Source organism: Sus scrofa, chromosome 2, assembly GCF_000003025.6.
Source record: "Sus scrofa isolate TJ Tabasco breed Duroc chromosome 2, Sscrofa11.1, whole genome shotgun sequence".
Lineage (NCBI taxonomy): Eukaryota > Metazoa > Chordata > Mammalia > Artiodactyla > Suidae > Sus > Sus scrofa.
In genome coordinates, this window is record NC_010444.4 from 67,362,997 (window position 1) to 67,387,615 (window position 24,619).

A 24,619-nucleotide genomic window follows, 5' to 3' on the forward strand; every position below is an offset into this window, starting at 1 on the left:
ACAATTTAAATATTTTCTCATGTCCAAAGTGAAAAAAAAAAAAACTTAATGGTGCTTTCAGAGAGACAGCAGTGAATGATGACTTGGATGGAGCAAGCTCTTCATTCTCTGCTTAGGAATTGAACTTGGGCAGCCTGGGTGAAAAGCAGGAGTTCTAGTGGCTAAAAGCAGAATTGCTCTTATTATTGGCCCCATTGAAAACAAGAATATTTCATGGAGGCAAAGACTGTAAAAGCAGGTGCAGTTTGGAGTTCTCGTCGTGACGCAGTGGTTAACGAGTCCAACTAGGAACCAGGAGGTTGAGGGTTCGATCCCTGGCCTCTCAGTGGGTTAAGGATCCGGCGTGGCCGTGAGCTGTGGTGTGTGTCACAGACTGCGGCTTGGATTTGGCGTTGCTGTGGCTGTGGCATAGGCCGGCGGCTACAGCTCCAAAATTCGACCCCTAGCCTGGGAACCTCCATATGCCGAGGGAGCGGCCCTAGAAAAGGCAAAAAAGACAAAGAAAAAAAAAAAAAGGCAGGTGCAGTTTATTATTGAGACATAGTACAACATGTGAGAGAGCACATAGAGAAGTAGTCTATTTATCTAAGGCAGAAGCAAAGCAGTAATAACACTCCTAAGGGAGGAGAACAGGTGAGGTGTCCCCCTGAATGAGGATGAGCCATAATTAAATCACTTATGTAGGACAGTTCTTCCAAGACTTGCTTTTCCTTTGTCCAATTATCTTGTTTTATTTCTCACACCTGACCAGACCTGGGACCCTCCCTGATATTCGTGTGCATCTTTTGACCAAGATGGATTCCAGAGCAAAGGGTTTTGGGATGGTATCAGGACTTATTATGGCCCAGAACCCCCTCTCTTTCTGAACCAGAAGGGTCTTTCTGGACATGTGGAGTTAGGGTCTCCTTGACTGAGAAATTAGGAAGTATGTGACTTCTTCATCTTTTGCCCAAGCAGGGGTTAGTCCCTCTCTGCTCTAGCCATTACTATTATTTAATGAGCCCACAGAAGACAAATTCCAGTTATGTGCCTTGTACCTATTGTTATTTCTATCCTGAAGTATAGATAGATGGTTGGTTGTAATTGTTGATCCTGGATCCCACCTATCTTCTGCCTCAAGAGGTATAAATAAGAGGCTAGTTGTAAATGCCTATCCTGGAACCCGTCTCTCTCCTGGCTCAAAGGTACTACCCTCTCTCTCTCTTTCTCTTCACAACCAACGTTCTTGACAGAAAGTTCTTTACTCATGAGGTCAGTTTCCTCACTGTCATGTCACTCCAAAGCCCACTACAAATAGAGTGCCTCCATCACTCTACCAAAATTGTTCTTTCTAAAGTGTTTTCCATGTCACTAAACCCAAGGGCCAGTGTTCAGACTGTATTACTTGACTTTGTAAATGTTGTTTAACAGGATTGACTCCCCTCTCTTGAAACATGACCCTATCTACACATCAAGTTCAACACTGTAGCCTATCCAGTCACAAAGGATTCACTGAGACAGATGTGGTTCTGTTTTCTTCTGTGTTACTTTGAGACCCTAAGCACTGTGGGAGATTGGTCTTTGCATCAGAGACACATTCCTGAGGGGGAACCTTTTTACTTCAAAGCCAGATCATTGGTGACGAAAGCTCTTCCAAGAAGGAAGAGGGCTGTGGTGGGAGAGATCCAGCTGGCTCCCAAACTCCCTTCCTGGAAACAGAATTAGCACATACAGCTCCGTTCTTCCATTTGCTTTCTATCCGAAGGGAGCTTAATGATTTGAAGAGCAGAGCATCAGAGGAACAATTTATTTAATGAGGAGCAATGAGAAGCCATCCCTCTGAGGCTTGAAAAACTGTAAATTCTTCCCCAGAATCCTCATCTATAGTTTAGTGATGCTTGACCAGGAGGAGTCCATACTGGTGCCACCCACAGGTATGGCTTTGTGACAGGTTCCATCTCTTGGTCATTCCCTGGGAAAATCTGTCTTCAGCATCCAAGAGTCAGAGAGGAGAGAGGTTACACAAATATTTCTTGAAGCAATGCCAGCTGAGCGAGTCACACTGTCCTAGAGAGTACTACACATAAAAAAGAGGATTGAAAAGGTGGTGGTTCCCGGACAGAGGTAACACAATTGATAATGATCCATGGTAATTTTGTTAAATTTCTGAAATTTATTTCCCTGGCTATTTATATCTTTTTAGATTCCATTAGAGCTGTTTTCTGTCATCTTCAGCTTCTCATTCTGGAATCTGGTGACTTTCTCTGTATCAGTAGGAATTGGCACTCTCTCAATCTTAAGTGTTTCCTATCCACCTGTTAACACTCCCTTGTTCTCTCCTGGTGTAATAGTTCTCAAATGAAGTTTCTGGAGCAGCAGTAGTATCTCTGACAGCCTGTTAGAAATGCAGATTCTCAGGCTCCGCCCACTAATGCTGCCAGGAACTCATGGGATGGGACCTAGCAATCTGGTTTAACAAGCCCTTCAGGGGATTTTGATGCAGGTGTGAATGGGACAACATCTGCTTCAGCCAAGTACCTGCTTCTCCACTCCACCCCCTTGGTTTCTATTAGGTTGTACACACTCTTTGATTCAACACATATAGTAAATACCTCCTCTGTGCCAGAGATGTCTGTGTAATCATTGCAATTGTGGATGTACTTTTTCCCTCTTATCTTTCCTAAAAATTGCTTGCATATACCTAAGAAAGCTAATGACACTGATTAATCCCAATTACATTTAAATTGACCTTCTTTCATGTTCCAAGCAGCCATCATATGTAGCTGGTAAGTGACCATTTTTGGTTTTGATCTCCCAATATCATATCTCATTTACTTTTCTGGTCTTATGGTGTTTTTTTTTTGAATTATTATAAACAATGTTAAATAGTTATCACAGAAGGCATAATTTCCCCTTTCTGCCTTTTGTTTTGTTTTGTTTAAGGTTTAACGATAAATCTTGGTTTTTAACATAGCTGTTCTGTACCACATTTTGGCAGTATCCTTCTGTGTAATGTGACTGAAATTTTATTCTATTCCCTTCCCATTAATGACTGTTAACATTCTATTAAATGCATTTTTGTTTATGGTGAAACTACCATTATTTTCTGCATTGATCTATTGATGTAAATACTTTGTTATCTCTCTTTTAAAAATTTATGGCATATGTGTTTTTAAATTAAAGTATAATTGATTTACAATGTGTGAATTTCTGCTGTACAGCATAGTACATATATATACATTCCTTTTCTTATATTATTTTCTATCATTGTCTATCCCAAGAGACTGCATGTAATTTCCTGTGCTATAGAGCAGGACCTCATTGTGTATCCATTCTTTTTATTTTTTTAAATTTTTTGTGTCTTTTTGTTTCTTTAGGGCCACACCTGTGGCATATGCATATGGAGGTTCCCAGGCTGGGGGTTGAATCAGAGCTGTAGCTGCTGACCTACGCTAGAGCCACAGCAATGACAGATCTGAGCCGCATCTGCAACATACACCACAGCTCAGGGCAATGCCAGATCCTTAACCCCCTGAGTGAGGGATCAAACTCGTGTCCTCATGGATGTCAGTCAGGTTTGTTAACCACTGAGCCACAACGGGAAGTCCCATTTATCCATTCTAAAAGTAGCAGTTTGCATCTACTAACTCCAAATGCATAGTCCATCCTAGTCACCTTCTAAAATTAAATATTTTTTTTGTGCTCTTCAGACGGACATTAATCAATGGTTATTTTATCAAACAGGTGACTTCATCCTACTCTTTTTCCAGGTTGGTTTATCTATAGTCAATGTGAAATTAACTTGTAGATTTTCTTGTTTCTGTTATATATAATTATTATTGGTTTCAACCTTCTTTCAAATTTCTATGTTCTTTGAGAACAAAGCACTGGGGATATGAAGATAAGTAAATTTTATCATGTGTGATCTGCACTCGTGTGGTTATGATTTAGTGGTTGGGGGATAGATCATTTAATTCTATAAGTAAATGCAAACATATAAAAATGATTTGTGCAATGAAGAAAAATATAGGGGGCTATAAAGGCATGGATTAGGGATGATCTCCAAGAGACAGCAGTGAATGATGGCTTGGAAAAGACCTTTGTTCCCTGTTCAGGAATTGAACCTGGGCAGCATGGGTGAAGATCAGGAACTCTAGTCACTAGACCAGCTAGAGGCTAAAAGAAGAATTTCCCTGATTCTTGCCCCATGTTGAAAGCAAGAATGTTTCATGGAGGCAAAGACTCTAAAAACAGGTACAAAGTTTATTGTTAGAGATACAGTACAATATGTGGGAGAACACACAGAAAAGTGGCTTATTTATCTAAGGCAGAAACAAAGCAGTAACACACACCCAAGGGAGTGAGTGTATGGGTGTCCCCCTGAATTCACTCCAGAGAGGTGATTTAAATCACTTATACAGGACAATTCTTCTGGGTCTTTGTTTTCCTTTGGTCAGTTATCTTGTTTTATTTCTCACAGTGGACTGGACCCAGCGCCCTCACTGATATGTGTGCACATGTTTTGGCCAAGGTGGATTCCAGAGCAAAGTGTTATGAGACAGTATAGGGACTTATTATGACCTTGCGCCCTCCCCCACCCTTTTTGACCTCTAGGAGTCTTTCTGCGCATGTGTAATTGTTGAGGTCTTCTTGACCTCTGGATTGATTGAGGTGGTCATCTTATCTTTTATTCCAGCAGAGCTCAGCTCTTGCCATTAACTTTCTCCTTGAGGTATCAAAGAGAAACAAGGCTCATTTACTCAGCCGAGTAAGTTCCAGCTGTTCTCAGCCCAGGGGCCCAGCTACTTCCTACCTCAGGGAGACAGCACTTGGTGTGCAGGGAGGGTTCAGGGAAGGCTTTTCTAAGGAAGTGATGTTTCTATTGAGACATAAGGACAGGAGTTATCAGGGGATCTCAAGCACAGAGGAAGATGACTGCAGGGAGGCAGTACTTGCACAGGCATGCCTGAGAAAAGAATCCTAGCATTTTTAGGACTCTGAAGAAGGCAAACATATTGGAGTTTTGAGAGTGAAATTCTCATGTGGTGTTTAATAGACTGGGAGGTTGAGAGAAATATGATGGACAGGCAAGCATGGAAAGGGTGTTAAAAAAACCCAAAACAATTGCCGAACAATCTCCCTTATGGACATTGAGGCAAAAATCAGATGAAAGCATCTTCCAGAGAAGATGTGCTTGCTTCTTCCTGGGCCCTCAAGTACTATTCATCCAGGACCACTTTAGAGTAAATTCCTCCGGCTGAAGCTTCTAGGTGAGTATGAAATATGGGCTCCAAATCCAAGTGGTCATCTTGGTTGCTGTGTTCTTTGAAGTCTGACTCTTTTCTAACGACATCACATGGATGGGTTTTCTTTCTTTTTTTCTACCCTCTACTATTAGGCACCGTGTGAAAGTGCTGTTTTTAAAATTAAAAAATTTTTTTTTTGTCTTTTTGCCTTTTCTTGGGCCATTCCCTTGGCATATGGAGGTTTCCAAGCTAGGGGTTGAATCGGAGCTGTGGCCACCAACCTACGCCAGAGCCACAGCCGCATCTGCAACCTACACCACAGCTCATGGCAACGCCGGATCCTTAGCCCACTGAGCAAGGCCAGGCATCAACCCGTAACTTCATAGTGTCTGGTCGGATTCGTTAACCACTAAGCCACGACGGGAACTCCTGAAAGTGCTACTTTTTAACTTCTGACTTTTTTGTCCTTTTGCCATACGCTTAATTTTTAAATTTTATTGAAGTTTAGTTGGTTGACATGTTAATTTCTTATACACACATACGTGTATATATTTTTAAAATATTATTTAATTTTTATTATAGTTGATTTACAGTATTGTGTCAATTTCTGTGTCATGTATGTATGTGTGTATATATATACATATATATATATATATATATATACACACACACATTCTTTTTCTCATACTGTCTTCTTTTTTTTTTTTTTTTTTGGCTTTTTAGGGCTGCACTTGTGGCATATGGAAATTCCCAGGCTAGGGGTCAAATTGGAGCTACAGTTGCTGGCCTACCCCACAGCCACAGCATCTCGGGAAACTGCAACATATACTACAGCTCATAGCAATGCCAGATCTCTGACCTACTGAGTGAGGCCAGGGGTTGAACTCAAATCCTCACGGATAGTTGTCAGATTTGTTTCCATGGCACCAAAATGGGAACACTTCTCATACTATCTTCTATCATGTTCTATTCCAAGAGATTGAATATAGTTCCCTGTGCTGTACAGTAGGACCTCATTGCTTATCCATTCTAAATGTAATAGTTTGTATCTACCAACCCCAAACTCCCAGTCCATCCCACTCCCTCCCCCTCTCCCTATGGCATCCAAAACTATTTTCTATTCTCTATGTCTGTGAGTCTGTTTCTGTTTTGTAGATAGATTCATTTGTGCCATATTTTATATTCCACATATAAGCGATATCATATGGTATTTTTCTTTCTCTTTCTGACTGACTTCACTTAGTATGAGGATCTCTATTTGCATCCATGTCACTGCAAATGGTGTTTTTTTGTACTTTTTATGGCTAAGTAGTATTCCATTGCCTATATGGACCACATCTTAGTTCATTCATCTGTTGATGGGCATTTAGGTTTTTTCCATGCCTCGGCTGTTGTGAATAGGGCTACAATGAACATAAGAGTGCATGTATTCTATTTAACTTTTCTTTTTTTTTTTTTTTTTTTTTGCTTTTTATGGTTGCGCCTGTGGCATATGGAAGTTCCCCAGCTAAGGGTCAAAATGGAGCTGCAGTTGCTAGCCTATGCCACAACCACAGCCACAGCAATGCAGCATCCTAGTCACATCTGCAACCCCACACACAACTCATGGCAACACCAGCACATTAACCCACTGAGGGAGGCCAAGGATCAAACCCAAATCCTCATGAATACTAGTTGGGTTTGTAACCTGTCGAGCCACAACAGGAACTCTCTTTTTAACTTTTAATTTTGACTTCATTTCAGATTTATAGAAAAGTTGAAAGAACAATATAAATAGTTTCTCTGAACATCCTTTACAAAATTTCCCAAATTTTACCATTTTACTATCTTTGCTTTTTTCTTTATCTACTTTTCTCTCTCCTTTTTTCTTTCTGTATGTGTATGTATGTGTATGTGTTTAGATTCTTTGGAACCATTTGAGAGTAAGTTGCTCTGCACACATAGGCTTTCTTTACCTCTAAATCTTCAATATTCTCTAAAAACAAGGGCACATATTCCAACTATTAAATCATGAAATTAATATTGATATATTGTTTTCAAATTTACAGAACTCATGCATTTCAACAATTACCGTATAATTTCATCTATAGCAAAAGAACACCTGAGGTCGTGCTTTACATTTTTTCTGTCTTTTTGTCTTTTTTTAGGGCCGCACCTGGCATATATAGGGGTTCCCAGGCTAGGGGTTCAGTTGGAGCTGTAGCCACTGGCCTATGCCAGAGCCACGGCAATGTGGGATCTGAGCTGCATCTGGGACCTACACCACAGATCATGGCAATGCCAGATCCTTAACCCATTGAGCAAGGCCAGGGATCAGACCCATGCCGTCATAGATGCAAGTTGGGTTCATTAACTGCTAAGCCATGAGGAACTCCAATGCATTACATTTTGCTGATAATGTCTCTTTAGCATCCTTTAAGCCAGACCAATTCCTAGACTTTCTTTGAATTTGATGACACTGAAATTTAAAAATTTTTATTGTTAAGATTAATTGTATTGAAATATAGTGAATTACAATGCTGTTTTTTTTTTTTTTTTCTATTTTAGGGCCATACCAGCAGCATATGGAGGTTCCCAGGCTGGGGGTCAAATCAGAGCTACAGCTGCCAGCCTACACCACAGCCACAGCAACACAGGATCTGAGCTGCATCTAAGACCTACACCACAGCTCATGGCAATGCCTGATCCTCAACCCACTGAATGAGGCCAGGGATCGAACCTGCATCCTTATGGGTCCTAGTTGTGTTCATTAACTGCTGAGCCAAGAAGGGAACTCCTACAATGCTGTTTTAATTTCTGCTATACAGAAAAGTGATTCAGCCATGCATATACTCATCCATTCCCATATAGGTTTTCACAGAACATTGAGTAGATTTCCCGTGCTATACAGCAGGTTCCTGTTGATCATCTGTTCCATATACAAAGGTATACATTTGCAGATTTCCCATTGTGGCTCAATGGTAATGAACCCAACTAGTACTTGTGAGGATGCAGGTTCAATCTCTGGCCTCGCTCAGTGGGTTTAGGATCTGGCAATGCCATGATCTGTGGTGTAGGTGACAGATGTGGCTCAGATCTGGCATTGCTGTGGCTATGGTGTAGGCTGGCAGCTGCAACTCTGCTTCAACCCCTAGCCTGAGAAATTCCGTATGCTTCAAGTGCTGCCCTAAAAAGACAAAAAGTGTGCGTTTGCTAATTCTAAACCATCTTTCTCCCCCTTCCTTTTCAAAGTCTGTTTGTTTTCAAAGTCTGTGTGTCTCTGTTTTGTTAAGTTCATTTGTATCATTTAAAAAATTCCACACAAAAGTGATGTTGTATGATATTTGTTTTTCCCTGTCTGACTTATTTCACTTAGTATGATAATCTCTATGTCCATCCATGTTGCTGCAAATAGCATGATTTCATTCTTTTTTATGGCTCAAATGGTGTTATTTTGTCCTTTTTTAATGGCTGAGTGGTATTCCATTGTATGTCCCACATCTTCTTTATCCATTCCTCTGTTGATGGACATTTAGGTTGTTTCCATATCTTGACTATTGTAAATAGTGCTACAATGAACATTGGGGTGCATGTATGTTTTTGAATTATGGTTTCCCCAGGCATATGCCCAGAAGTGGGATTGCTGGACCATAGGGTAGTTCTATTTCTATTTTTACTTTTTTGAGGAACCTCTGTTTTCCACTGTTGTTTTACCAATTTACTTTTCCACTGTGAGGATTCCCTTTTCCCTGTACCTTCTCTAGCATTTATTGATTGGACTTTTTGATGATGGCCATTCTGACTGGTGTGAGGTGATATCTCATCACAGTTTTGATTTGCATTTCTCTAATAATTAGTGATGTGGAGCATTTTTCATGTGCTTTTTGGCAATCTATATGATAACATTGACATTTTTGAAAGGGGCAGGTCAGACATTGTGTAGAATGTCCTTTAATTTGGGTTTGTCTGAATCTCCCCAGTCTTTAGATTGAAGTCTTGCACTTTTGACAAGATCCCAAATGTACAAGATTTCAATCCTACAGAAGCATTAAGTTAATTTTTCCCATTGGGAAGCTCCATAACCATCTGAAGGGTTGTTATAAAATTGGTACTTAAGATGGGTGGTTGGGAATTCCAGTCTCCATTATATAAGATTCCATTTTGGTTTTATTGACATAAAATGTATACTTAGGGTGAGAGGTTGGGAGAAAACATTTTATTTTTTAGGATCTATTTTTGAGTGAATGGAGATCCAACTCCTAGACAAAATGAATGACTTCATAAATAACTTGAGTGGAAGGCATGGTCAATGTTTCTAGTATGTAGGGGATGTCAGCTTGCTGCTAATTCCTATTCGTGTCTCTTCTTTCATAGTTATATCAGCTACATGGAAGCAGGAAACCAAACAGGAATTTTAGAGTTCATCCTCCTAGGGATCTCTGAGGACCCAGAATTGCAACCCCTTATATTTGGGCTCTTTCTGTCCATGTACCTGGTGACTGTACTTGGGAACCTGCTCATCATCCTGGCTATTACCTCTTACTCCCACCTCCACACCCCCATGTACTTCTTCCTCTCAAACTTGTCCTTGGTTGACATCTCTTTCAGCACTGCCATAGTCCCCAAGATGCTGATGAGCATCCATACAGAGAACAAATCCATCTCCTACATGGACTGCCTCACTCAAGTCTATTTTTCCATGTTTTTTCCTATCCTGGACACTCTTCTCCTGACTGTGATGGCTTATGACCGCTTTGTGGCCATCTGTCACCCCCTGCACTACATGGTCATCATGAATCCACGCCTCTGTGGCTTGCTGGTTTTTATCACTTGGTTCATTGCGGTCATGACATCCCTCCTTCATATCTTGCTGATGATGCATCTGACCTTCTGCAGAGATCTTGAAGTTCCACATTTCTTCTGTGAACTGACACAGATTCTCAGGTTGTCCTGCTCTGATACCTTCCTGAACAGCACATTGATATATTTTATGACTGGTGTGCTAGGTGTCTTCCCCCTCATTGGGATCCTTTTCTCCTACTCACAAATTGCTTCATCCATAAGGAAGATGTCCTCATCTGGCGGAAGGCAGAAGCATTTTCCACCTGTGGGTCTCATCTCTCAGTCGTTTCTTTATTTTATGGGACAGGTGTAGGGGTCTACTTCACTTCTGCAGTGACTCACTCCCCCAAGAAAGTTTCAGTGGCCTCAGTGATGTACACTGTGGTCACCCCTATGTTAAACCCCTTCATCTACAGCCTGAGGAACAAGGATGTGAAGAGGGCCCTGGGGAGGCTCCTTGGCAGAGTAGACTCTTGTCTGTGATAGATCCATTGACATCAGGACTAAGAGGTTTTGTGGGTACCATTGGCAAAAATTTCATTCTGAATTTCTTACTCCTGCATCTCTCAAACCATCTTGTTCTTCCACCCAATCCTGAAAGATCTACGATTTTGCCCTCTTCTAGTTTTTAGCATGTATTTAAAGAATCTCCTAGTAATTTCTGTGATGAACTTCCTGCCCCATCTGATGTCCAAAAGTTATATACTTGGTCTTTTTTTTTTTTTAATTCCACATTGGGGAGTTCCAAACATCAGTTTGAAATTAACTTTGTTATCTCAAATATTGGCATAGCATCCTTAAACTCTTGATTGTTCACTTTAATATTTTCTATGAGTCTGATTGTAGACTTCTGTTGTTTTTGTGTGTGTATCATTAACAGTGTTTTTTAAAAAGCTGGATAAAGTATGATTAAAATACATATAAAAACATAGTTGTTGTTTGAGTGCTTATTACATGGTAAGCCTACGCTAACTACTGTTATTTCATGTAATTTTCCCAATAGGAATGAGTACTCTCCCCATTTTAATTTCTTTTGTTTTTTTTGGCCACCATGTGGCACATGGAGTTCCTGGGCCAGGGATAAGATCCAAACTGTAGTTGCAACCTAAGCTGCAGCTAGGGAAATGCCAGACCCTTAACCCACTGTGCCAGGCTGGGGATTGAACCTGCGTCCCAGTGCTCCCAAGATAATACTGATCCTGTTGCACCATAGCAGGAACTCCAGTCCCCATTTTCAAGGTGAGACAGTTGAGACTTTAAGAGGTAACAACAACAATAACAACACACACACACAAAAACCCCCACACACAAAAAACACTGCCCCAGAATTATGGAGGGACAAGTGGCAGAACCAAATTCAAACCCAGAACTCTGACCCTGATCCCATACTCTTACCTACTAAGCTGCACAGTTTTTCACATGATTTTGACATTGCATATATTTCTATGATGGGTTTTACAGCTGATTGACAATATTTCAGGTTATCATTTCCTATTGCATACCCAAGAGGATTGGATTTCCTTTTTCCCTTGAAGTTAAAGGTATCAATATGTTTGATCTGTCTAATAAAATGCAAATGGAAGTGATGTGTCCTTTCTCAGTGAACCTATTTAAGAAATGGTACCTTATTCTTGGAGCTCCCATTGTAGCTCAGCAGGTTAAGAACCCAACTAGTATCCACGAGGATGTAGGTCTGATCCCTGGCCTAGCTCAGTTAAGGATCTGGCTTTGCCACAAGCTGCAGTGTAAGTCGAATATGCGACTTGGATCCTGCATTGCTGTGGCTGTAGTGTAGGTGGCAGCTGCAGCTCTGATTAGATCTCTAGCCTGGGAAATTCCACATGCCACAGGTGTGGCCCTAAAAAGAAGAAGAAGAAGAAATAAATAGTAGCTTATTCTTCATAATCACTCTTCCCTTGATATGGTTATTGTGGAATGAAGATATCCCAAGATCAAAACAGTGCAGAGGAGTTCTCATCACAGCTCAGTGGTTAATGAATCCAACTAGGAACAATGAGGTTGTGGGTTCGATCCCCGGCCTCACTCAGTGGGTTAAGGATCTGGCTTGGGTGTGAGCTGTGGTGTAGGTTGAAGACTCAGCTCAGATCCTGAGTTGCTGCGGCTGTGGTGTAGGCTGGAGGCTATAGCTCTGATTGGATCTCTAGCCTGGGAACCTCCAAACGGCACAGGAGTAGCCCTAGAAAGACCAAAAAAAAAAAAAAACCAAAACCAAAACCAAAAAAAACCCCAAAAAAGTCTACGTGGAAGTAGAATACATGGAAAATTTCACTGCATAGTTGCCAGAGTTATTAGATACTTTTCACAAAAGAGAATTAAGGTTTAGTTTAATTAAATCAGTAACATTTCAGTTCTGTTACAACATAGACTCTCTGAACTAACTAATGTAACTGTTAGAACCCAAGGTGGGAAATCAGATTCGAGAGTTTATCTGCTATGATGATTTTTACTACTGTGGCAATAGTACTTCTGAAATATTTATGATTATTTTTCTTGGGAACTCAAATTCAATGTCATGTTAATACTTAAACACACATGCATGTGTATATGCACATATACACACATGTGTTAATCTCTACATGAGCCCCATTCTTTTTTTTTTTCTGTTTTTATTTTTTCTTTTGGCTGCCCCAGGGCATATGGACTTCCTGGGACAGGGATCAGATCTTAGTCACAGTTGTGACCTAAGCCCCAGGTGCAGCCACTCTGCACCCTTAACTCACTGTTTCAGGCCAGGGATTGAACCTGCATCCCAGCACTCTCAAGATGCTGCAGATCCTATTGCACCACAGTAGGAACCCCTACATGGCCCACATTTTTTTTTTTTTTTTTTTTTTTTGTCTTTTTGCCATTTCTTTGGCCACTCCTGCAGCATATGGAGGTTCCCAGGCTAGGGGTTGAATTGGAGCTGTAGCCACTGGCCTACGCCAGAGCCACAGCAAGGCAGGATCTGAGCCACGTCTGCAACCTGCACCACAGCTCACGGCAATGCTGGATCCTCAACCCACTAAGCAAGACCAGGTATTGACCCTGCAACCTCATGGTTCCTTGTTGGATTCATCAACCACTGAGCCACGTCGGGAACTCCCCGCCCACATTCTTAAAAGAGAATTAATGTATTGTACCCAAACACTCTTCAATGAGTGGTACGCTCCTTTAAGGTAGTAATCCTTTCTACAGTAGACATGGAGTCCTGTATAACTTAAGACTCACTTTGTCCACTTGTAGAAATTTAGGAGGTCTCACTGATATCACATGTTTAACTAGACCCCCTTAAGAATATTGCTTTAAGCGTTCCTGCTGTGGCACAGTGGGTTAAGAATCAGACTGTAGAAGCTGGGGTTGCTCTGGAGGTGTGGGTTTGATCCCTATCCTGGTGCAGTGGATTAAAGGATCTGGTGTTGCTACAGCTGTAGCTCAGATTCAATTTCTGGCCCAGGAACTTTGATATGCCTCTGGTGTGGCCCTTAAAAAAAATTGGTTTAGTTCCTAAAATGGTAATTTGAACAGGATTTTTAAAATATAAAAGTCTCATTCTATTTGTGCCATACTCAATTTCCTTCCAATGTGATATGTGCTGTCTGTGATATGCCATGTTTGCCCTTAATCAGGATGAGGTGAGAAAGGCATTTCCAGGACAGACCATTGCTCCTCCATTTACCCAGAATATTACTAGATTTTCTATCCTATCTATTTGTTGTAGATCTCAACATCTCAACATGTTGGTCCATGTCAAACTTGAATAGTTCACTCAAACAGCCAAAAGCGTCAGGGCTGTACCTATCAGCCAATGAATGGGATGTATTTAGTGACAAAGACTGATCAGGTTATTACCAGATTACTTTGTTTAAAGGAAAAGTTAAATTCAAGAAAACATTGTGGAGTTCCCAATCGTGGCTTAGTGGTTAATGAACCCGACTAGTACCATGAGGTTGTGGGTTTGATCCCTGGCCTTGCTCAGTGGGTTAAGGATCCGGCATTGCCATGAGCTGTAGTGTAGGTGGCAGATGCTGCTTGGATCCTGCATTGCTGGGGCATAGGCCGCCAGCTACAGCTCCAATTGGACCCCTAGCCTGGGAACTTCCATATGCTGCAGGTGTGGCCCTAAAAAGACAAATAAATAAATAAATAAGTAAATAGGCTGCCCCTTAAAAAAAAAAAAAAGGGTTGTCACATAGCTGAAAATACAGGAAATAAAGATAGAGAATGTTTGATTTCGCTTCTCTCAGAAATGTTTTGCTCTCATTATATGAATGAGCCAAAGATGGTCTCTGTGTATTGGCCCCTAGGATGTTTATAGCTTCTAGTTTTTAAAAATAGCCCAAACAATCATATTTGAAGCCATATAGAGCTGCCTACTTGCATACCCTGAAAAATTCCATGGACAGCCATTACCTATTGATAAGATAAGGACCCCATAGTTTTAAGGCCCCAAGCAGTTCTAGCCCTGCCCTTCCATGGCTCTCTGATTCAGGGACCTAGGGACCCAGTGGTAGAAAGCAAGCTCAGGGCTTCCCACTTTGCCGTCTTGGACACTTTTCACCTATGATTTTTTTTTTGTTCCGTGAGAGGTAGAGATCTATTTTTTAAACTATGTGAAAACCAATTTACCTTAACACTATAGCAGTTTTTAACCTCATTGACTTATAAAGGCATTATAATTTAATTTTTAAGGCCACACCTGCAGCATAGATGCAGCCAGGGATTGAATCTGAGCCACAGATGCCACCTATGCTTCAGCTGTGGCAATGCCATATTTTTTCACCCACTGCACCCAGCTGGGGCTCGAACCTGTGCCTCTGCAGCCACCCAAGCCTCTACAGTTAGATTCTTAACTCAATGCAACACAGGGGGAACTCCTAAAGGCAGCAATTTATTTTTATTTTTTTATTTAAAAATTTTAAAAATAATTTAAAAAAATGTTTTATTAGGATTGATTTACAATGTTCTGTCAATTTCTGTTGTACAGCAAAGTGACCCAGTCATACATGTATATACATTCTTTTTCTCACATTATCCTCCATCATGTTCCATTACAAGTGATTAAATATATAATTCCCTGTGCTACAGAGCAGGATCTCATTGCTGAAATTCCCATACCACAATTTTCTCTCAATTCTAAAGTCAGGCATCTGGTCCAATCCCAACTCTGCCATTTACATTATATGATTGAAGAAAATGGATAATCCTCTCTACTAGGTTATTCATACATAAAATAGAGATAATAACCCTTAGGTCTGGGTTATTAGATGAACAAATAGTATTAAAGAGTGTGGTACTCACTGCTATTAATTTTGTTAGTAAGTTTTCTTAATAGTGAACACTATACAATTATTATTTGCTCATTTAATAATAAACTTACCTAAGAGTTATTGCCTCTATTTTAGGTATTAATAACAGAGTACAGAAGCCACAGGGTTATGTATTATTATCTTCATATCTGATAGAAAAAGTCTTTCATTTAGGGTGATGTCAGGGTCTTAGATGGCCATATACAATTGCTATTTAAAAATTTTGACTGGAAAAGAACAAATAGTTCATATTCTTTTTAATTTAATTTAATTTAATTTAATTTTTTAGGGCCCTACCTATGGCATATGGAGGTTCTCAGGCCAGGGGTCAAATTGGAGCTACAGCCATTGGCCTATGCCACAACCACAGTTATGCACGATCTGAGCCTCAATTGCTACCTATGCCACAGCTCAAGGCAGCCCCAAATCCTTAACCCACTGAGTGAGGCCAGGGATAGAACTTGCAACTTCATGGTTAATAGTCATCTTTGTTTCCACTGAGCCACAATGGGAACTCCAAGTAGTTCATATTTTAATGGGAAGTTTTTCAGAGAGAATCCAGAGCAGCATGTGACATCATAGCTAAGGAGAGGAGAACTCCCAATGTGGAAAAAAAAAAAAAAAAAAAAAAAAGACTATCCCCAAATTTCCCTTGTGGGAATAGAACTGTCATGCAGTTTCCATTTTATTATGGTTTTTTCTCAAGAGGCAAAGCTGTTTAGAAATAGAATCATACTAGGAATGTTAATTAGGTATTTTGAGAACTCAACCCTGGATGCCCCTGAAAGGATAAATGTTCCATGTCTATCCCTGTGCTTCCCAACTCACTGACCCCAGACCGAGAAGAATATTGTCACCTTGCTGATGCCAGGTCTATTTGGATCTCATACCAATTCTATTTTTGAAGATCTCTCAGCATCCACCTTTCCATCCATCAGTGAAGTCAGATTCTTCTTCCCCGCTATCACCTGGATGACCAATTTGGGTTTCGTAAGAGCTTTCATAAAGAGGAATGTGTATTTGTGCACATGGAGGAGGTTTTGTGAGCAGTAAAGTAACTCCAGGGACATGGACATGAGTAGTGGCTAGTTCCAAATTCCTAAAGATTTTTTTGTGGTTTCATAGAGGACTCAAGACTCTGGAGTGAATTAAATGATGGTGATGATGAGACTAGTCACAATTATCTTATTGATAACTTCCATGGTAATCTGAATGCCATTACAATATGTGGTATGATACTTGCCTGTTTGATTGAGCTAGATTTTCCTTATCATTTAGGAAGAGAGTGTTTCTTTCCTTATGTGCTGTAAGTGCCCCTCCAACAACACATCTTTTACCCCCTGCTCTTTGGAAGCACTTTTACTCATTTATTTATTTTTGGATGTACCTGCAAGTTCCTGGGCCAAGGATGGAACCTGAGTTACAGCAGAGACAGCTCTGGACCTTAACACACTGGGCCACCAAAAATTTAGTTGGATGCACTTTTAAATTTATGAATGACTTTCAATTTTGGTAAATGGTTGCATCATTGTTTTCAGAATGTATCTCTATGTGTTAGGTGTATGTGTATTAATCTATACTAAATTTCTTAATTTTAAGCAGTTTTAAACTATGAGGATAAATGCTTTTTGATCAAGTTGAATTCATTTTCATTTTCTCTTTTGTATTATCTTTGGCAGCTGTTTGTATTACTGTCGATTAACATCATAAAAGGAATGGCAAGAAAAATTTCCCTATGTTTGGAAGAATTTTTGAAGGCCCAAAGAAATCATTGTGTCACTCCTCTCATTTTTGCTCTTCATTGGTATATTGTATTTCTTATCAGAATGAATTTTGATGCTTCCTATTTTTAAAGAAAATAATCTAATGAATGATTTCTTGAATGGAAGTTATAGAAACCCAGTGAAGCCAGTTTCCATCGAAAAGGGAAGATTAACAGAAAACACAAGCATATTTAAATAGAATGAAGGGTAGGAGGTGACCAGAAGTTTTGAAGGGCTACTCACCAACCTGGAAACCTCAGAACCAAGGTCATCCTCTCCATCTCTTTCCATTTCTCTCTCCTTCCCATATTACTTATGCCAAGTGATCTACAATATCCCATTCTCCCTAAGGACTTGCCTCACTGCCTTGGGGTCCACAGATCACATTTCCCAACTTCTAAAATGTATCGTGCCATGATTTCTCTAGGTTTCCATAGCGTTCCAGGCACTTTTCTTAAAACATCAACTCATTTATTCCTCCCAACAATCCTACAGAGTAGGTATCATTAATAATCCCATTTCACCAAGTAGGTACCGAGGCACTGAGAAATCAGAAAACCTGGCCAAAATAAACGAAGGGTATAGCTAGGATTCCTGGTGGAGCAATCCATCAGACACTAGGACCCATCTTTTGACGTGATACTTATTGCCACAACTAGCTTAGGTTCAGTATGCTGGTTCTGAAGCATAGGCTGCCTTCTATGCTAGCCTAGTGATGGCCAGCCCTAACCCCAGATCCTTGGTTGATGTGTCACATAAAGTCCACCCCCTCAGATTAGTAAGTAAAATAGGAGTTTTATTTGTAAGTTTCTCCAGTGAAACTGTTTGGCCAGATTTGGCCACATACCACTCTCTTATCCAATTAGTTGTTGTCAGGGGCAGTGGAGCCATAGCACCACCAACACACAAGGATCTGCCAGAGTACTAAAGAAATGTGGAAAAGGCAGAATCATCCAAGAGGCAAATTTAAGCACCTCCAAAAGAAGAATGTTCAAACCGTTGATGTGCTCCTTCCGAAAGAGGCTGATGCTGCGTTGGTCACCACTGAGGCTGATGGAATCTTGAGACAGATTTCAAAGGCAAAGACTAGTTTGTGATAAATTTAAGAAAGAGGGAATAGATTATCGCTGAAAATGATAGCTGTATAAAATAATGACATTTGTAATTGCTCCCAGTAAATGAATACTAAATTGTTAGCCAAAGCATACCCTCTCTTGGGGGGTTCCTAATATGATAAAAATATTTTTATATTTGGGGACTCTTGTTTGTTTGTTTTAATCAGCATTGCTTTCTCAGTTACCTGGCAGAATTATCAGCTCCATGGATACAGGAAACCAAACAAGTGTCCTGGAATTCCTCCTCTTGGGCCTCTCGGAAGATCCAGAGCTGCAGCCCCTCCTATTTGGGCTGTTCTTGTCGATGTACTTTATCTCTATGGTTGGGAACCTACTCATCATCCTGGCTATTACCTCTGACTCCTATCTCCACACCCCCATGTACTTTTTCCTGTCCCACCTGTCTTTTTCTGTTATTTGTGTCAACTGCACCATAGTTCCCAAAATGCTGGTAAACATCCAGACAGTGAGCAAAGCCATCACCTATGCAGGCTGCATCACCCAGATGTATTTTTCTTCAGTTTTTTCATGTTTGGACAATCTCCTCCTGACTGTGATGGCTTATGACCGCTTTGTGGCCATCTGTCATCCGCTGCACTACAGGAGCATGATGAACCCGCACCTCTGTGACTTGCTGGCTCTATTCTCTTGGTCCCTCAGTGTCCTTGTCGCCCTCCTCCAGAGTCTGATGCTGCTGCATCTCTCATTCTGCACACACACAGAAATTCTGCACTTCTTTTGTGAATTGGCTGAGTTGCTTAAGTCTGCCTGCTCTGATGCTCTCACCAATTACATTGCCTTATACTCTGCAGCTGGCCTGCTGGGTATTCCTCCGCTGACTGGGATCCTTTTCTCTTACTCTAGGATTATTTCCTCCATATTGAAAATGTCCTCAGTGGAGGGGAGGTACAAAGCATTTTCCACCTGTGGGTCTCACCTAACAGTCATTTCCTTATTCTATGGGACAGGATTAGGCGTGTGCCTCAGTTCTGCCTTCTCCTCCTCCTCCTCAAAGGGGCAGTGGCCTCAGTGATGTACACCGTGGTCATCCCCATGCTGAACCCCTTCATCTACAGCCTGAGGAACAGGGACATGCAGGGGGCCCTGAGGAAATTTGTCAGCAGGTCTTTCTTCCCCTGTGAATGGCTATGGATGCTGCGACTGGGGAGTTAATATGGTAACCAAGATCAATTCCGTGGCTGTCAGAAATACCAAATCTTTGACCTCATTGTGGGTATGACTTGTCCTTCTTTTTCTGAAATACCATCACTTGGGTTTCTTCTGCATTTACACCTCCATGAGCAACTGCTTTCCAGAAACTTCCTTTAGTGATATTTATGCCCTGTTTCCTGTGAAGAAATGCTTTTCCTTGGTCTCCTCTGCATTACTATTACACATATCAAGATAGTTAATAATTCACCCCTCAAAATGGCTAAAACTGAAAAGATTGAAAACACCAAGAACTAGCAGAGCTTGGAGCAATGGGAACCGTCACAGTCAATAGGTTGACTACTATATTTATATTAGAATATCAATCAGTGCAATACTTTGGCACTGCTACTTATTCCAAACATATTCCCTCTCTACTGCATAGCTCTCCCCCCCCAGGCATGTACCTGACAGAAATGAGTGCTTGTGTCCACAAAGCATGTCAAAAAATGTTTATAGCAGTGGTTTTCATGATAGCACCAACCTGGAAATAATTCAAAGGTCCATCAGTGGTAGAACCTATAAATAAACTATGGCATACCAATATGCAGAAAACTCTACACCACTATAAAAATAACAAATTACTGCTATGCACAACAGCATGGACAAGCCTCAAAGACAAAATTTGAATTGCATGAAAGCAAATATTTTATTTGATCTCATGGTGATGAAATCTAAGAGCAGGCAAAGCTAACTGATGGAGATAGGAGTCAGGATGGTGGGCATTTTGGGTAGGGGAGGTATTACCTGGGAAAGTTCACAAAGACACATTCTGGGCAATGAAAGTGTTTTATATCTCAATGTAGGTAAGTAGCTACATGAGTGTATACATCATTCAAAGTTTTCTATGCATTACATATTTGTGCATGTTACTGTGTTATGTCACACCTCAAATAAAAAAAGAGAAAGGATACTGCCAATCATCTAAAGCAGTGGCATTGTGTTCACAGAAAACTTCCTCTTCAAAAAAATTAAAAAATTTTTTTGATCATATGTGATTTATAATGTAGTGTCAATTTCTGTAGTACAGCAATGTCCCCAGCTCTCTCTCTCTCTTTCTCTCTCTCTCTATATATATATATATATATACACACACACACATTCTTTTTGCCTCTTCAAAAATTATATGTATGTCATTCACAATGTAGCTTTTATTTCCTAGATGAAGTTGACCAAATAAAGGAAAGAGTGGAGTTCTCACTGTGTTGCAGTGTGTTAAGATCTGACTGCTCAGAATGGCCATCATTCATAAGTCCACAAATAACAAGTGCTGGAGGGGTTGTGGAGAAAAGGGAACCCTCCTGCACTGTTGGTGGGAATGTAAACTGATACAGCCACTATGGAGAACAGTTTGGAGATACCTTAGAAATCTATACATAGAACTTCCATATGACCCCGCAATCCCACTCTTGGGCATCTATCCGGACAAAACTCTCCTTAAAAGAGACACATGCACCCGCATGTTCATTGCAGCCCTATTCACAATAGCCAGGACATGGAAACAACTCAAATGTCCATGGACAGATGATTGGATTCGGAAGATGTGGTATATATACACAGTGGAATACTACTCAGCCATCAAAAAGAATGACATAATGGCATTTGCAGCAACATGGATGGAACTAGAGAATCTCATCCGGAGTGAAATGAGCCACAAAGACAAAGACAAATACCATATGATATGACTTATAACTGGAATCTAATATCCAGCACAAATGAACATTTCCACAGAAAAGAAAATCATGGACTTGGAGAAGAGACTTGTGGTTGCCTGATGGGAGGGGGGGGAGTGGGAGGGATCGGGAGCTTGGCTTATCAGACACAACTTAGAATAGATTTACAAGGAGATCCTGCTGAATAGCATTGAGAACTTTGTCTAGATACTCATGTTGCAACAGAACAAAGGGTGGGGGAAAAATGTAATTGTAATGTATACATGTAAGGATAACTTGATCCCCTTGCTGTACAGTGGGAAAATAGAAAAAAAAAATTACAGACTTAAGGAAAAAAAAAAGATCTGACTGCTGTGACTCAGCTCACTTTGGGTTGACTCCCTAGCCTGGTTCAGTGTGTTAAAGGATCCAGCATTTCTATATCTGTGGTAAAGGTCACAGCTGCAGCTTGGATTTGATCCCTGTCCCAAGAATTTCCATATGATGCAGGTTCAGTCATAAAATTAAAGATAAAGAGTATACAATTCTCAGGGCCAGAAAAATATTAACTCATTTGCCTAAATACCTTTGATTATATTGATAAAAACTATCTGAAACTTTTTTTTCTTTTTAGGGCTGCACCCAAGGCACATGGAAGTTCCCAGGCTAGGGTGGAATCTGAGCTACAGCTGCCATCCTACACCCCAGCAACGTGGGATCCGAGCCTCATCTGCAACCTATACCACAACGCCAGATCCTCCACCCACTGAGTGAGGTCAGGGATTGAACCCGCATCCTTATGGATACCAGTCAGATTTGTTTCTGCCACACCACAATGGTAACTCTCTATCTGAAACTTCTTATTTAGATTTCTTCTAGTCCTGTTCCTCACTGACTCACTCTCTTCCCTTCTCTTTTTGTTTTGTTTTTGTCTTTTGTCTTTTTAAGACCATATCTGCAGCATATGGAGTTTCCAGACTAGTGCTGGAATCAGAGCTGTAGCTGCTGGCCTACACCACAGTCACAGCAGCGCTGGATCCTCAACCCACTGAGCGAGACCGGGGATTGAACCTGCATTCTCATGGATGCTAGTCAGATTTGTTTCCACTGAGTCACGATGGGAACTCCTTTGTGGTTTTTGGTTTTGTTTTATTTTTGTCTTTTTCTCTTCCTTCTCTTTGATAAAGTCTCGACTGTATCTCCTGGGAGCCATGATCTGAATTTGGCAACTTTGGTTTGACTGTGTGTAGCAAGTCTATACCACACTGTGGGATGTTGATTATCTTTTAAATGAGTGAAACCAAATCTAAGCTATATTTTGGAAGGAAGTTTGGACTAAGAGTTTTGTTTGTTTGTTTTTTTGGTTTTTGCTTTTTAGGGTTTGCATCTGTGGCATATGGAAATTCCTAGGTTAGGTTTTGAAACAGAGCTGCAGCTTCCATCTTATTCCATAGCCACAGCAATGCCAATCCCAGCTGTGTCTGCAACCTACACCACAACTCACAGCCACGCTGGATCCTATAACCCAGATAGGGAGGCCAGGGATTGAGCGGCGTCCTCATGGATACTAGTTGGGTTCTTAACCTACTGAGCCATGCCAGGAACTCCCTGGAATTAGTTTTTAATTGTAGAATTTTAGAGCTGGAAAAGACCTTTGTGTCATTCATGTAACTTCATTAGTTTTTTAAAAATTAATTTTATTGGCATGTAGTTGACTTAGAAAGTTGTGTTAGTGTACAGCAAAGTAAATCTGCTATGCTTTGTACTTACTTAGAGCTTTGAAGGCTCTTGGTCTGTATTAACCTAAATTCCTAGTTTAAAGATGAAAGGTATACATATATCCATTCCTGTTCAGATGCTTTTCCTGTATTCATTATCTACAGTATTATGTAGATTACCCTATGCTATAAAGTAGGACTTTTTATGTACCTATTTTATATATATTGTTGTGTATAGGTCAATCACAAGCCCCAAATTTATCCCTCCCCTTGATGTTTCCACTTTCGTAACACAATGGATTATTACTCAGACATAAAAGAGAATGAAATAATGCCTTTTTAGAAACATGGATGGACCTAGAAATTGTCACACTAAGTGAAGCAAGACAGAGAAAAACAAATATCACATAAGATATATGTGGGGAGAGGATTAAGATGGCGGAAGAGAAGGACTGGAGCTCAACTTCTCTCCTAAAAACAACAAAATTCACAACTAAAGGCTGAGCTATCTCCACCCAAATGGACTGGAACTCTTAAAAAAGATTCCCTACTCCAGAAGAAAAAGAGGAGGACACATTAAGAAGCAGGAGGGGCGATTTCATGATATAAACAACCCCATACCTCCTGGGTGGGAAGCTCCACAGACTGAAAACTAACTGGTTCACAGAGATTCACCTACAGGAGTGAGAATTCTGAGCCCCACATCAAACTCTCACGCGTGGGGATCTGGCACTGGGAGAAAGAGCTCCTGGAGCATCTGGCATTGAAAGCCAGTGGGGCTTGTGTGCAGGAGCTCCACGGGACTGGGGGAAATGGAGACCCCACTCTTAAAAGGCACACACGGACTTTCACATGCACTGGGTCCCAGGGCAGAGTGAGGTCTCCATAGGAATCTGGGTCAAACCTGATTGCAGTTCTTGGAGGACATCCTGGGAAAACAGGGGTGAATGTGGCTTGTTGTGAGGGAGGGACATTGAAGGCAAAGCTCTCAGGATTATTCAGCAGCTGCCTTTCTCTGGAGGTGGCCATTTTGGGAAAATCTGGCCCCACCCATCAGTCAGCTGCTGAGAAGCCCCAGGGCAAACAACAATCCATTTGTAATAACATGGATGGACCTAGAAATTGGACCTACAATCCAATGTGAGGGGTGGGATCACAGCCCCACCCCTCAGTAAACAGGCTACCTAAAGACCCCTCAGGCACACAGCTGCCTCTAATCCCATCCTGAGACTAAGCCCCACCCACCAGAGGGATAGGAATCAGCTCCACCTACCAGTGGTCAGGCATCAGCTCCTCCCATCAGGAAGCCTACAGCAAGCCCCCATACTGACTTCAGCCACAGGGGGGCAGACACCAGAAGTAAGAGAGGCTACAACTCCAGTATCATCACCACAGCAAAAACCTATAAAAATGAAAAGACAGAGAACTATAACTCAGATGAGGGAGAAAGGAAAAATCCCAGAAAATCAGCTAAGCAATGAGGATATTCTCAGCCTACAGGAAAAAGATTTTAGAATGTTGATGCTGAAGATGATGCAAGACATTGGAAATAAACTGGAGGCAAAGATGGATAACTTACAGGAAACACTGACCAAAGAGATACAAGATATAAAACTTAAACAAGAAGAGATGCAACATACAATAACTGAAATAAAAAATTCACTAGAAGCAACTAATAGCAGAATACAGGAGGCAGAAGAATGAATAAGCGAGGTGGAGGACAGTTAGTGGAAATTATGGATGCAGAACAGAAAAGAGAAAAAAGATTGAAAAGAAATGAACAGAGTCTCAGAGAACTCTGGGACAA

The 24,619-nt window shown here is 40.9% G+C and overlaps 2 protein-coding genes across 2 annotated transcripts; both read left to right on the forward strand.

The window, feature by feature from the left end:
• LOC100516898 (olfactory receptor 7D2) lies at positions 9,592-10,529 on the forward strand. The gene is given in 2 exon segments (XM_005652845.3): positions 9,592-10,297; positions 10,300-10,529. Coding segments are annotated over 2 exon segments (936 nt in total).
• LOC100513070 (olfactory receptor 7D2-like) lies at positions 18,439-19,406 on the forward strand. Its single transcript, XM_003123293.3, is given in 2 exon segments — positions 18,439-19,246; positions 19,249-19,406. Coding segments are annotated over 2 exon segments (966 nt in total).